The 16,523-nt window shown below is 35.0% G+C and overlaps 1 protein-coding gene across 6 annotated transcripts in view; it reads left to right on the forward strand.

Annotated features, from left to right (window-relative positions):
- CAMK2D (calcium/calmodulin dependent protein kinase II delta) overlaps positions 1 to 16,523 on the forward strand; it is a 268,816-nt gene that overhangs the window by 111,651 nt on the left and 140,642 nt on the right. For all 6 annotated transcript variants that reach the window (XM_040967308.1, XM_040967309.1, XM_040967312.1 and 3 more), the window contains exon 4: positions 14,095 to 14,149. In XM_040967308.1, the coding sequence (XP_040823242.1) occupies positions 14,095 to 14,149 (55 nt within the window). The remainder of the gene's footprint in view (positions 1 to 14,094; positions 14,150 to 16,523) is intronic.

Genomic DNA, 16,523 nt, shown 5'->3' on the forward strand with positions numbered 1-16,523 from the left:
ATCTTCCTTTGAAAAACTAAATTATTGGAAATTGGCTTGGGTGAACAAGTAGATGGAAGATATGTATCTTTCACCGCCCTCCCTCCTTCCTCAGTACCTCCCCTCCTTTTCCCTGGCCTCCCTGCCCCTCCCCTCCTCTTACCTCCCCTCCCCTCCCTTTTCCCTCCCCTCCCCGCCCCTCCCCTCCTCTTACCTCCCCTCCCCTCCCCTCCCCTCTCCTCCCCTGCCCTTCCCTCTCCTCTCCTGCCCTCCCCTTTCCTCTCCTCTCCTCTCCTCTCCTCTCCTCTCCTCTCCTCTCCTCTCCTTTCCTTTCCTTTCCTTTCCTTTCCTTTCCTTTCCTTTCCTTTCCTTTCCTTTCCTTTCCTTTCCTTTCCTTTCCTTTCCTTTCCTTTCCTTTCCTCCTTCCTTCAATTCCCTCCCTCCTTCCCTCCCTCCCTCCCTCCTTTCTTTCTTTCCTCTTCTCTTTCCCCTCCCTTCTCCCTCTATATATATGTATCTTCTCTCAATCTTTCACTCAACATCTCTCTTCCCAAATTAATTTAAATTGGAAATAGTCTATGAAGCAGATACTTCCATGTACTCTCTTTTCTAAAAAATGATCTATTTATATATGGAAAAGTTATTGTATATACATATATATTCATGTATAAATATATAATATATTTCTCTCTGGCTGTTTCAATATATACATATACATACACACACAAATGCACACATATATATGTATACAGACACACATATACATACATATACGTGTGTTTCTATCTATATCTATGTCTATATAGATATATCAAGAGACAGCCAGAGACAAAGGGAAGGAGTATGAGAGGAAAGACAAGAGAGAAAATCTTACACAGCTGCTGGGGTTGAGCTGCTCTGAAGCCAGTAGTCAGAGCTGCTTCTGAGTTTCCCACATAAGTGCAAGGGCCAAAGAACTTGGGCTCTCCTCTGTTGCTTTCCGAAGCAGATCAGCAGGGAACTGGATGGGAAGTGAGGCGGCCTGAACTCCAACTGACTCCCATATGGGATGTTGGTACTGCAGTTAGATGGTGGCTTGACCCTGTGTGCCAAAATGCTGACCCCTTTGCATGTACTTTCCCACTAAAATGGCTGTGGCACAGGTGATCACCCAGTATCGTTACCTTAGAATATTACATTTTCTGATACAAACTTTTTGCAAATCTTATTGCATCAGCGGTTATAAGTTTTCCTCAAGTTCTACCCAAAGAATGATCCTGTTTAGCCAGGCTCATAACAGTTTCTTCCTTATTGATTTTGTGCATGTTTAATGAATTATTTGATTGAAAGGATGTATTTCCAATTAAAAATTTTAGTCTATTAATTCCAGTATGGTATTAAGTTTTTTCTATTTATAAATTTTATCCAATTATAGAAATAAAAAATCAAGTTGGCAAAAATGTTATTCCAACTTTGCTTTGCATGGTTGCATGAAATCCTGCTCTGTACTTAATAGTAGCTAGGAGGAAGGAACCAAGTCCTATAGCACTTTTTTTTTTCAGGTCTCAGTTTACTGAGAAAAATCGTGATTGTTGTTCAGAAGCATTTTTCTTTAGGGGATATTAGGACTTGAAGCTTTCCAAGAATGATGCTGAAATAACATTTTGTTTTCTAAGATTTTATTGTCCTTAAAAAATAAGTCATCTTTATTGAAAAATAAAAACCTGGCCTTCATTTTTCATTATGTAATAAAGGAAGTTATTTTTCCACCACTTTTATTCATATACTTCATCTTTACAAAGCTGTTTTTGCCAGGGAACCCTAAATCTGTCATGAAATGAGTAATCATTTGAATACCTAAAGGCTTCAGAGCAGCAAAGATAAGTACGGGTGGCCCAGACTCAGCAGGGTGATGGACATTACACTGTCCCCTCCACTGCTCCATGGCAGGACTCCAGGAGAAAGGTCACCCAGGCCTGTTGTGCACTGCTCATTTTAAATATAATTTCCACATTAACATTAACCTTAAAATTAATGTTAAAGATGACTTTCTATAATTGATAAGAGTATTTATCTTGCTGCTTTTCTCTTTCTTTTTAATTTTTTTTCCTGGATGGAAATCAATCAATTTCTAGTAGATGATAAACAGTTCAACTTGCTAACCTAGCATCCAATTCACTATCATCATTTCTACTCTTTTAATTGTGTTTGTGATAATACAGGAATTATGTAAGATGACTGTATCTGAAAAAATGTAGGTTTATGAAATAAATGGTAATTAAGAAAACATTTTGCTATATGCATGTACACAGTTCAATACATAGGTTTGATTTCTTCATTTACAAATAAGTCTTTGTGTTATTCATAGGTAATATCTTAATACTATTTAAGAAAAGATAAATATAGTTAGATACAGTGGTCATGATCAGTTGAAACAGTTTATACATATTATATATATATATATATATTTTCATTATTGTCAGACTCTGTGTTTGGAAGATTTTCTGCTACTAAGAAGTTTGTGTAACCTCAGCACTTGCAAAGGCTGTTGCAGTCACTTATGCACATTGACAGCTATTTGCAGACCAAGAAAATTTGTGACCTTATGTGTATGTGTGTTCCCATTAAGCAAGGGAGCACTCTATCACCTTGTCACTGCTCTCATTAGCTAACCAAGTATACTTTTTGTCATTAAGTAGTACTGTTTTTGTGCTTTTATTTTGGTAATTTTTCTGTTTAAGGTAATTTTTCTGTTTAAAATGGCCCCGAGCATCATGCTGCTGTTGTACCTAAGAGGCTGTGATGTGCCTTTCAGAGGAAATATTTGGCTTAGATCAAGTTTATTAATGTATGAATTATAATGCTGCTGGCCTTGTGTTCAGACACAGTGAATCAGTCCTTGATATGTATTAAATAAGGTGTCTTTTACATAGAAACAAATTGAGGTGCATGCTGCCTTCATTGAACATAATTATTGCAAATAATTATAATTACCTATATTAAGTTATTTGAAAACCATTATAGTCCAATATGATGGAAAACAATAAATTAAATGGAATGAATCAAAATTACCTTTGCTTTTGTCCTAATTTGTCTTTTAAAATTTTAATTTACTTATTTATTTTATTTGAAAGGGAAAACTGCATACCAAGACCTTCCATCTATTGCCCTTTATTTCTTGAGGTATGCATGAAATAAATTCATCAAATTCATGTGCTGCAAAATTTAAAATAAGCTTTTATTTAGCAGTAATTCATTTAATTTTTAATAATAATGCATGAGAATAATCCATGCTTATGTGCATCATGTACCACTTTACGTCCTTGCTACATATTATCTCTGTTAATTCTCACTATGAATGAATTGTGGAATTATCTTGTTCCCCCCACCTTCCCCCAGCTTTATAATTGGGAGGAAAGAGCGGTTAAAAGTCCAGAATTGCATGAGTAGCAAGTGGAAACGAAGATTAGAGCATCTTTGACTTTAGAGATATTGCCCAAAGAACACAGCCTTCTGAATTTTGATACCTAGTTTTAATTTGCATATTTAAGTAGATTAAGATTAAATTCCATTGACCAAACTATAAACTCATCTTTCAAGTGTCCTTTTGATTTCACTATTTATATGTGTACTTAGCATTTCCAGTTTACTTTTTCTTCTTGTACCTGCTTTTCCTCCATCTTTACTTTTTCCTGTGCAGTTAGAACAAAACTCTTTAAATCCTTTCTGTCTTATATCTCAGTTCTATTCCTTGCTGAGTTCCTTTCAGATCTATTTTGAAATCAGACCCAGAATCTAACCACATTTGCACCTCCAGGACCAACCACCTGCTTTGGAATTCAGTAGTCTGTTTGCAGGCTTTTTTTCCCTTTTGTATTTTTGCCTTTGCTCCTTAGTGAATTTTCGACTCATTAGCCATGTATTGTTTTAAAAGAAACAGAACATGTCAGCTCCTCTTCAGAACCATATGGTAGAACCTCATCTACCTCAGAGGAAAAATCAAAGCCCTACATAATGGCCTCATCCTCAGCACTGCATGACTGCCCTGCTCCCTACACTTGGCTATGGCATAAACACCTGTACTCACACCTCTCACCACATCTCCTGCTGCTCTCTCCCTTATTGACTCTAATCCAGATACACTATTTCTCAAACATGTCAAATATAATCATTCCTAGAACAATCTTCTGCTCCATCTGGTCTTTACTACAACATCACTGTGGCTTCCTCTATTCATTTCTTCCTGGTCTCTTCTGAAAATGTACCTTATTAATGATGCTGCTTCACCTCTCGCTTCTGGTGTTGACTTTGTTATTAGTCTGCTTTATTGTTTTTCATTGTGCCGATCACTTTTCTGTTTTTTTTTTTTAACATTACTCCATTTTCCCACATTTGAACATGAGCTTTGTGAGATCAGACGTGCTATTTTGTTTCCTGCTGTATGTTCAGTATACATAGTGCTCTGCACAGTCTGGAAACTTAATATGAATTTACGGGAAGAATAATTAATTGATCACTGATGGTTCTTCAATATATTCTTGCTCACTTGTCTTAAAATGCATTATCATAATTATTTTTTTCATTTGATAGCTATTTAATTTACTTTTTGTAAATTAGGATGTCAGGTGCATAAGTGCAAACATTTCTGAGTGTAGATTAGTGTCTAAAGCCAGTGTAGATGCTGTGAGCCTTTTTTTTATGATTGGACTAATAATTTCAAAGAAAATAATCTACAATACTGACGACATGGATACAAACCGAGAGGCCCATCAAAAGAGGAATGGTTAAGAGACTGTGGTATATTTACTCTGCGGAATGCTACTCAGCCATTAGTACATTGAAATTCTACTATTTGCAACAAGATGTACCCAACTACAGACCATTATGTTCAGTGAAATAGGCCAACCAAAAGAACAAATATCATGTGTTTTCTCTGAAATAAAGCAAACTTCATGCAAAATAAAAGATAAATAAATGCGTAAATATGTATGTGCATATATTTACCTAGAGGAAATGTACAAGGGAGACTTGCATACTAGGAAATAAAGATATGATGCAGTATGCATCTCTATTTCTGAATAAAACGAGGACTCTCTCAATCACTGTTAAATATATCTTATCAGTAGGATGCTGGACTTTCTACCATTGTTATGATAAATTTTAAAAAACAGAATGGTCAACTTGTGACTGCTGCTGAGGAACATATGAATATATGGGGAAAAGCAGAGGGGGAAATTAGGAGTTGAAAGGGGAAATCCCTGTGCCTGTAGAACTGAATCTTGAAAAATTACAAGGAAGGAAGGAAGGAAGGAAAGAAGGAAAGAAGAAAAAAAGGAAAGAAGGGAGGAAGGGAGGGAGGGAGTAAGAGAAAGAAAGAAAGAAAGAAAGAAAGAAAGAAAGAAAGAAAGAAAGAAAGAAAGAAAGAAAGAAAGAAAGAAAGAAAGAAAGAAAGAAAGAAAGAAAGAAAGAAAAAGAAAGGAAGGAAGGAAGAGAGAAAGAGAGAGAAAGAAAGAGAGAGAAAAAGAAAGAAAAAAGCAAGTTTACATAGACTAAAAACAAACTATGGATTAAAGAAGACATACACAAATAACTACAAGGTAAGTTTGAGCCTCCTTGTGGCCTGATGTGTCTGCTCCATTGATCACCAGACATTTGGCTGACTAAGCAAGTGACCTCTTCATTATTCCACCTGCTGAATGATTGAGAATAGGGAGCTTTGCTTCTATTGAAGAGCAAATGGAGTAGAATGGGGAACCTTGCTTCTATTGTCCTCCTCATGGCCCAGTCATGCCTAATATAAGCATTTGGGTAGTGAACAAATTTCTGCATCTGCTGTTCATAGAAATATGAAAATAAAAATAATTTTAGCATATCTTCTAGATAAGAGAATCTGAAGACATCAAAGATAAAGGAATATAATTTAAGCAATTTGAACAACCATTGGGTTGCTAATTACATTTTGAGAAAATTTCCAAATTTTAGCACTTTTTATTTGTCCTTCCCTTTTACAAAAGGAGAAACAGTAATAAAATAATGAATCTGATATCACAATATTTGCAAATTTAACCCTACTGTTGCTGGTCTCTCTATTTTCTGCTCTTGAAATACCCAAGATTGCATAGTGTATAATGAACAAAAATGTATTGGCTCACATTCCTAGAGGCTGGAAATTCCAGTGGCTGGTAGGGACCTCCTTGATGTCATCCATACTGAAAGGGTAAAGAGACAGTGAAAGAGCAAGACAGGATCAAATTTCATTTGTCTTGTATATGCTGCTTCAATTGCAGCAGTGTTGACAATTTTCTATAGCCTCTTCATACCCCTTAGCCTGACCATAGGTGAATGTTGTTGCATTGCTCTTGCTCATTTTTATGAGATTGTTAATGATTCTTACCTCAGTATTAGCTACTTCCATCAATTTACTACCCCATTATTGGACTGTGTTTTCTGAGGTTGTAATATCCTACACTTCATAGTGCAGCAGCTTTTTGTTGTATTTGTGGCATTTTCTCCCATTTTTGAATTATATCGTAACCTAGGTACTTTTTCCCTTACCTGTTTCTTTTCATGACTTTATTAGTCATACAGGATTCCCATGTTACACTTTGTCACCTTACAGTCTATCTTCTCTTTTCAAGAATCTTGTCTTTTCCTTATGGAGTCAGTGTACTCTTTCTGTAAAGGGCCAGATAATAAATATTTTTTATTTCCTCAGCATAAGTATTGATTGCAAATACTGAACACTGCCATGCTGGTTTGAAAAGCAGTCATAGACAATATACAAGTAAAGATTGCATTCCAGTAAAAGATTATTGATAAAAACAGGTAATGTGAAAAAAAAAAAATGAGCAGGAACTAGAAGGGTGTGAGTTAGCAGAACACGTGAATATTTGAAGAGAAAAAGCTCCAATGCTAGTGAAACAGCAAGGATGAAGATTGAGACAGGAGCTAATATGAAAATCAACTTTGGGAAAATACTTTATGCAAGAAATAAATTTTGAGAAAAAGATTTGAAAGATGAGAGCATTTGGACTATTGAGTTTCTAGGGAAAGTTCAGTTCTAAGTATTAAGATAATTTTGTCATAGGTTGCAAAGTCGGGATAAACTATTTTTCACTCACTGTGTTCTGAAGCATCAGGAACACTCACTTTTAGTCTCAGCAAAGGCAGCTTACTGCTTGATTAATTTTAGAAGGAAGCATATTTTAAATCTGGCAAGATAAATGTTTTATGTTATATCTAATTATTCATTAAAATAAGTCTAAAATAAAATATGTTTTAAATGTTCACATATTGAAGCTTTAAAGAGGGTAAACCTCACACTTAGGGAGTTATGTTCAATTTTATATTGATAATTACTATGTACTTATTTTCTATACTGCACATTGGCCATTATCATACAAAAATATTAGCCATAGTCATATAAAAATATAGAAATGTAGAAGTTTAAGACATGGAGAGGACTTGTCAAATCCTCTCGAAGAACCTTCTAATCCAGTGCTTATTAAATTCTGTTAAATAAGGCCTGGATTTTAATAAAAAGTTTTATATCATTATCTAGTACTATATGTATTACTTATGTGTCTACAATACATATGGCTCAAGCAAAGGGTTGACAGTTTCTTTTCATATCTTTTTTTATTATTATTAATTGCATTGCATTATGTGACACAGTGTTATAGGCACTGGGATTCCCCCCACCCCTCCCCGAACCCTCTCCCCATGGTGGATTTCTCCACCTTGTTGCATTACCACAGTTCAAATTAAGTTGAGGTTCTTTCATTGGAAGTATTTACCAAGCATAAAGTTCAGCATCTTATTATCCTAGTGAGTTCAACTATTTCTTGGTGAGACCATCTCTGGTCTGAAGGTAAAGCCAGCAAAGTATCATCACAATTAATTAAAAGCCCCAACATGACATCAACAACAATTTACAACATTATGGCATTAATTGACATAGTATTGATTAACCAATATGTTAATAGGAAAATGCAGGTTCTTAACTACATCCTGTGACTTCTTCATAGACATTTCAATTTTGGTTTATATTCAACTGGGTTCTATACACCTCAAAATGGCTATAGATTACTATTCAGCTGTCTTGTGTCTATTTTCATTTTAGTATTTAGCTGTTTATAATGTTGAAACATGATTCTGCTGAACTTGGTTGTTTTTTGGATGTTTTGAACTGGCTTCATATCTTTTTTTAAAGATTTATTTGTTATTTATTGTAAAGTTAAATTGAAAGAGAAGGAAATAAAGAATGATCTTCAATCCACTGGTTCACTCCTCAAGTAGCAGCAATGGCCAGGGCTGAGCTGATCTAAAGCCAGGAGCAAGGACCTTCTTCTGGGTCTTACATATGGGTACAGGGTCCCAAAGAATTGGGCTGTCCACTACTGCTTTCCCAGGTTACAAGCAGGGAGCTGGAAGGGAAGTAGAGCACCTGGGATTCGAACCTGTGCCCATATGGGATCCCAGTGCGTTCAAGGCAAGGACTTTAGCCACCAGGCTTCTACACCAGGCCCTCGTTTTATATCTTTAATGTAAAATATATTTTAATACATCTACGTTAAAATGGTTACATTTTCATTATAAACAGTTCTTTTTTGGGAAGGTATTTTTCATTTTAGGAATAACTGTAGTTGTTTATGTTTTATTTATATCTTCCCTTGTGTTCCCCCATAAGACCTCTGATAATGGTTAATGAAGTGAGACAGATCAACACCATAATCTGTTTTAATTTTGAGTATTCCAAATGGTTAAATATGTGCCTGAGTGATCCATGATTAGGTTGCTTTAAATATTTGAAGATTTTGTAACAAAAGGATAAGGGGAATAAATGAAATGAAGAAATTCTGATTCAAATACAGAAAACAGATGAGATACAAAATTGAAAGAATGGTTTTTCTAAATTAAGATAATTTGAAATGAATATGTTTTCAAGAAATGAAATAACTTTTCCAAAAATGATTATTATATGTAAAATGGAATTGTGTAATTAAAACCTCCAATAAGATAATCTGAAATTACAAAGAAAGCAAAGAACATTTTCAAATATTAAGTTCTGAAATTTAATTTTCCTGTCTTTTGTGTGCAATTAAAACTGAGTAAGACAAGATATTAAGTAAATTATCTATTTGCTTTCCTGTTTCCCATCTCTTGAGATTCTATATTTAGTCATTTATGAATTTTTGTTTCAAGCAGAACTGATTGTTCTCTTCTGTAATTTGGGATCACAGTGTTTTACAACCATATATTCAATAGACACTGGTCTTAACTCTCTTTAGAGAGTATTACTGATGTGGTCCCATTGATTCTGTAGATTCTGAATCTAATTTCAATTTGGCTTCAGTCAAGAATGGGATTGGGGGCCCGGCGCGGTGGCGCAAGTGGTTAAGTCCTCACCTTGCACGCCCAGGATCCCATATGGGCGCCAGTTCTAATCCCGGCAGCCCTGCTTCCCTTCCAGCTCCCTGCCTGTGGCCCGGGAAAGCAGTCGAGGACGGCCCAAAGCTTTGGGACCCTGCACCCGTGCGGGAGACCACCCGGAAGAGGCTCCTGGCTTTGGATCGGCATAGTATCGGCCCGTTGCGCTCACTTGGGGAGTGAATCATCGGATGGAAGATCTTCCTCTCTGTCTCTCCTCTCTGTATATCTGCCTTTCCAATGAAAAAATAATAAAAATAAATCTTTATAAAAAATTAAAAAAAAGAATGGGATTGGAATTTGAGTATATGATTTGGACAATGGCTAGCAGAGCTAATTCACTGTGGGCTTCAGAACTGGTCTTGGAACATGGCACGTTCAAGGCGAGGAGTAGGCCACTGCATCAGGCCCACACACATTTTCTTTTTTTTTCTTTTTTAATTTAAAATGAACTTATTTTCTTTTTCTTTCTTTCTTTCTTTCTTTCTTTTTAAATTTAAAATGAACTTGGTGTTGATATTCCTCTTTGGGGAAAGGCTTGGCATATTACATGGCCTGTCTTAGCTAGTCCTTGTTCTAGCTGTGAATTATAATTAACTACTGATGAGAACATGAAAAGGATGACTTACAAGCTGCCATTTTCACATCCTAGTATGTGAATCAATTCCAAGTACCTCAATCCGTGCAACAGCAAATTTAAAAATGTGAAATCTGCCTCATTTATAACCAGGGATATTGCTCAGAGCTGACAAACAGTGATTATGAGGATGTAATACAATCTGTTCTGTATGAATTACTGTATTCATATTATGATAATATTGGCAAGATTGCTCTGCCATGTTCAGTTTTCATGACTTATACTCGTTCTTTCATATTTTTGAGGCCAAATTTGTTCTTTTTCTGTTAAAAATTGGTTGTTATTGAAATGATTATTTGGAAACAGTGTTCAGTCACATATTCCAGATTCATCTTGTCTATTCATTGATGGTTAACCATCTCCATCTTGGATTCAGTGACTTGAAACAGCATCTGTGTATTGTTCTAACCCTGAGTTGACTGGGTTCAGACAGGCAGTTGATTGGAGCACATGGTGTAACTGAGGTCACTCAGAGCAGACAACTGTGAGCCCTGCTGGTGATGCAAAGTCAGTATGATGTCTCATTCCCCTGTGTATCTCTCTCTTCATGTAGTCCCTAACTCTTCAATTCTAACTCAAACTGGTGGATTCCAGGAGGACAGCTTTAATGTTAGAGCTTAAGCTTCTGCTGATTTCCACTGTGCTATTCATTCAAAGCAAATCTCATTTTCAGCACCCCCCCGACAGTGTGGAAAGGGACTGAAACAAGAGTATTGGTAGAAAGAATCCATCAACGTAATTGACTACCGAATGTCCATAAGAAATTTTAGTATAGAACAGGATGTAGTAAGGTTAAATTTTATGGAACAAGCTTTGAGATAATTTGAACCAAATTCTATGACTATAATCAATTACACAGCCTTGATTTTATTTGGTACTCTTGAGAAATATAAAATGAGATAATATAGTATGGAATTTGAAATAAGTGATTCTACCCTATCAACGTTTCTTCAAATTTGTTGTATCTCTATAAAAGAATATTCTCACTACCTTTTGACAGAAACATTTCTGATGTGTGTTATCAAAGTTGACACTGCTTTTGTTTAAAATTTCATTTTTTCTACATTTTTCCCTCTTCTTGATTTATCCATTTCACTTTCCAAAGACAATCACACACACACAATTATTTTTTCTCTTGTGATACAATGTACACTATATAGGAATGTTAAATGTTAATGTAACATGTTAAACATGGAGATAATATAATTTAAGTTTATAATATTTCATATGATGACTATATTTTTATGATTTTTTCAATTACTGGAGTTTTGGTTACATTATCTTTTTGAGTAAAATGCATGGACTATTGGAAATTTTTATATTCCTAATTTGGTGTGAGAATTAATACTTTTCTAGGATCTTAGAGCAGAGAAATTCTTTAGCTGTTTTTGAATTTCCCAGATTGCAGCATCACACTTCAGACTGATACTCAAAAAGGGTTTATCTTTTTTCCAGTAATGGTGTTTTACTTGGCACTGCTTTTCTATCTTTATCCATTATTTTTCTGTCTCTAATTTTTAATATTAGTTACTCTGACAAACCAATCATACATTACAAGATATTTGGGGTATGATTTGTTGATAAGGATATTTTAGAAAGTCCATCTATTATTCTGGGTAAGAACAAGGTTTTTGAATCTTTCAATTACAGTACTAACTTGGTTAAATCATTGCCTTTTAACTTACAAGTTTCTTTACTTTTTCTAAATCTATATGTATTTATGTGTAAAAAAATACTGATAATATATGCTCATGTTACCTATTTGTAAGTAAAATAACTTTCTATAATTATTTATATTGTGCCTGACATAGTAGACAATACTGTCTACTATATAATTGCTTTTATGTTATCAACTCATTACATAAAATGAAGTCTGACATAGGAACTTTTTAATCATATTTATGTAAAAATTTTTTTTCTCAGCTCATATGAAGGACATGGTTGTATTTGGATGCCTCATTGTAGTGTTAGTATGTTTGGCAACTAAACTTTTAGAAATATTTTATCCTTGTATGCACTTTCCCCCTTAGTAAGTTCTTTTTAAATTTTTCTGTTATTATTCAAGTATATTTATTATTTACCATTATGCAATTTTGTAAGTGTAGAGATTCTTACCTCCACCTTTCCTTCTTTATCGCTGGTCTCTCCTCCCTCCATTTCTCCTTGAATTTTCACAGTAATATAGTCACTTAATAACAGTTAAAAATTTAGCTTTCTGCTATATAAATGTATCATGACATGGTAGGTGTAGACAAAGGTAGAAAATCTGGCATTGTACTGTATAAGTATATTTACATATTTTACATATTTTCTTGGGAGTCCTAATTTTATTTGAGAGCAGATATGCATACTATAACGTTACATCCTTATATGCTTGTCTTTGTTATACTGTTCATCTGTGAGAATATATCTATATTTGATTACCTATATCAGTTTACTTTGTACTTTGCATAAAGGCTCTCATATCAGAGAGGACATATGCTATTTGTACTTTTGAGACAGACATTTCATTGAACATGGTGGTCTCTATCTGGGACCATTGGGTGTAAATGGTATGATTTCATTTTCTATGGCTGAGTAGTGTTCCATACAGTAGATTGTGTGGAAGATTAATTTTTAGCTGTGTACTCCACCTCTACATATTGATGCCCACAGAGGCTTTACTGGCCTGCACTCCCACCCGGGATCCCATTTGGTCACTGGTTCTAATCCCGGCAGCCCCGCTTCCCATCCAGCTCCCTGCCTGTGGCCCCGGAAAGCAGTCAAGGACGGCCCAAACCTTTGGGACCCTGCACCCTCATGGGAGACCCGGAAGAGGCTCCTGGCTTTGGATCGGCATAGCATCAGCCGTTGCGCTCACTTGGGGAGTGAATCATCGGATGAAAGATCTGTCTCTCCTCTCTGTATATCTGCCTTTCCAATAAAAATAAAAATAAATCTTTAAAAAAAAATAATAGGTTAGGGATGTGGTCCAAAGGGGATGGGATTATATCAAAAATGTAGAGATGTGTTAAGTGTAGTGGTTGAGGAATTCCATTAATTCTGCAGTGTCCTGCTGTAGATGATTATAGTTTGCATGATAACCTAAATGTTACTCTGAATACAATTTTCCATAAAGTGATCATCACTGAATGACTGCACCAAGGAGGAAGCACATGCAAAGTCTTTATCCTTTACTAATGACTATGTGAATGCTGTTGTTTCCTACAAGATTATTTATTTGCCTGCCTTAGTAACTTTCATTACAGATTAAGCCTCCAAGTGATTTGGATAAATAAAAGAAATTTACCCTCTAGGGGCATGATTGAGGTTTTCTGGGAGAACTTATACAAAACCGAATAGCGAACGAAATAGCACATAAGTTTTCCATATATGCCTTAATGTAGACTGTTAAAACTAGAAGAGCAAAACATTTGTTTCAATTGAAATTATCGATGAAAGTTTAGCTCATGGGTCAATTTAAGTTAGTGTTAATTTAAGGAACTAGCAGATTAATTTTATTAAAAGTCCTAGCGTACTTTTTGCTCCATTATTTGATAATTGGATTTTGGTGATGGAGGGAACAAAGAAAGTTGAGTAGGCCAGAAAGGGATATCTCTAAATTCTAAGGCAAAAGGAAAGCATAAACAGAGACATTTTATTAAATTGTTAGTAGAAATCAAAATTTGATTCAATGGAGAATTAAGCAACAGTAATAAAAAAGGAAATAACAGGCAAGTTAAAGAATAACTAGAATCTGTTAAACTGGAAATATGTGTATTTATGTGTGTATAGCCATTAATATCTAGTGTTTATCAATATGTGGAGTATTTCTTTTATTATCTCACTTACTTTCATTTATGAACTATTGAGAGTAGCATTTTTATTATCAAAAAAATATTGTTAAGATTATCAGAGGCAGAACCCAAACCTTGGGTCTCTGAACTCAAATCATGTTGTAAATGATATTAGCTTAGCAGAAACCAAAATAAAAGTGATGCCAACATGTGTATTTACAATAGCATTCTTTCGAATTCTGGCTTAATATTGATTGATTATGCTATAAATTTATTCCTTCTCATTTTTTTTAGTGAGACTTCATGACAGCATATCAGAAGAGGGCTTCCACTACTTGGTGTTTGATTTGTAAGTACACATTTTGTGTTTATTTCTTTTTGTAGTCTATTTGAAGCCATTTGAGTTCATTATAATTTTGTTATTTTGAGTAGTAATTTAATATAATTTATTTTTAATTAATAACCGCTATAATGTTTTAGAATGCTCTCTTAGCAGCGCTCAATTGAAATCAAGTGACTATTTAGCAGTGTTTTTTTTATTGGAAATTTGAAGTAAGTTTTGTAATTGACACAGTTATGAATGTGTATCCCTTTGCGTTTTCTTTTGCGTTATCCTATGTAGTTCTTAGTTTTACTTTGGGCAACAAAAGATGACAAACATAGCATAATTTTGCACTTAAATTTTGAGAGTATGTATAATTCTTTATATAAAAAGAAAAGTCAAGGAAGAAAATGATATTACCTAAACAAGTTTAAGATAATCACAGTTTTGTCAGCAACAATGATAGGAACATTATGACTCTTGGTGGACACATAGTAAATAGACCACACATATGGCTGTCAGGAGTTTAATAACAACACATTTTCTGGAAATCCGTTTGATGCTACTTATCAAAAAGGCTAAAAATGCCCATATCTTTTGATAGCATTATTTTATTAATAAATCCCATGCAAAGTATACCATAAATTAACATAAATCCTTTTGCTAAAATAATATGATTACATTATATGTTAGAGTGAGATGCTAAAGACAAAGAAAAAAAACACACCAAAAAACAAAACACACAACCCAGAAACAAAAAGGCAGGGTTCAGTAACAGAAGAAACAGTTGTGTATTTGCAGTGCGTTCATATAAGAACCACTCTAACGGCACATCGTGGATTGGCCAGCATCTCAAATCCCAAATTAGAGCACCTGGTCAGAGTCTGAGCTCACAGTTTATTTCCTTCTCATGTATATTGGATATAGCAGATGACGGTCTAAGCACGTGGGTTCCTGCTACGCACATGGGTCAATCAGATTGAGTTCTTGGCTCCTGGCTTTGATCTCATCTAACATGGATTGTTGCAAGTGAATCAGCAGCCAAAGTGTTTTTCTCTCGTACTCCCTGCATTCCTCCTTTCTCTCTCTCTCCACCCCCATCCTTCTCCCTCTGTCTTTCTGACATTTTCTGTCAGTCTGTATCTCATACAAAGTAAGTAAAACTTTAAAGAAATAGCATTTTAATACCATTTTCATAAAAGTTTTTGAAGATAGGTAAGAAAAAAGCATTTCACATGATATGAGTTTAAAAGTAGACTAATTCTGGATTTGGTTAAGTCAGCCTTTGAATCCAATCATTAAAGAAACGATATCGTGTGGCAGACTTATAGTCTACTGGTTAGGATGCCAATCTGGATACCAGCCTTCCATATCCAAGTGCCCAGTCTTATGTCCTAGCTCCATTTCTGAGTCCGGATTCCTACTGCTACACAGCCAGGGAGGCAGCAGGTGATGAATGAGTCCCCACTACCCTTGTGGGAGACTTGATTAGACTTCTCAGCACAACTTTCACCTACATATAACCCCATTGAAAGGGTATCTCTCCTCACTCTTTCTCTTGTTTTCTGCTTCTCACAAATGTAAAAATATCAAGCAAATATAAAAACGTTTCTATTGTTTTGTCTGTTTTTCATAGGAGATGAAGGGCATGTCTTAATGCTCAGGCTCCTCTTACAGACTCACATTTTAAGTACCACTATGACTTGCAAAGTCAGATAAAAGGGAACAGTAATTCCAGTGTCTATATTTTTATATGGGTAAACCTTTTCCCTGGAGTCTCTAAGAAAGTGTCTACTAATGAATCTTTATTTTAAAATTGCTGTACAACCCTATGTCTAAACCAGGTACCTGTGAATGATTCTAAAACTTCCATGTATACCAAAATCTGTGGGTGCTCAAGTCTTTTATAAAATGACATAGTATTTGCATGTAGTCTCTGTACATCCTCCTATATATGTGTATGTTAAAATTATATTTATATTATAATGTATGAATGTAAATTCTATATAAATACTACATCATTGAAAGGAATAAGAATAAAAGTTGTATAGATGTTCAACAAGGATGAACATTCATGTAAACATGAATATTTTTCTTCAACTATTTCTAATCCATGACTATGAGAGTGAAACCTCATGCTGTATGTGGAGATCTGACTATTGGTAAATAATGGAATGACAACGACTGGCATTGACTAAGTCTTGAGAACTCATTTCTCCTAAATCATGTGTTGTCCACCTATGAACTAATGCATGATTTTGTAATCCAAAAAGAAAACAATACGTTCCTCTTTGCTAGGCAACTAAGCCTGTCTTCTTTGTTGGTAACCCATGCGTATGTATGTATGTAAGGACTAAATTCCTCTTGTGAGCCATGCTAACAGGCTCCTCTCCACAGTAAC

Source organism: Ochotona curzoniae, unplaced genomic scaffold (genome assembly GCF_017591425.1).
Source record: "Ochotona curzoniae isolate NIBS_2020 unplaced genomic scaffold, NIBS_Ocur_1.0 scaffold_4506, whole genome shotgun sequence".
Taxonomy (NCBI): domain Eukaryota; kingdom Metazoa; phylum Chordata; class Mammalia; order Lagomorpha; family Ochotonidae; genus Ochotona; species Ochotona curzoniae.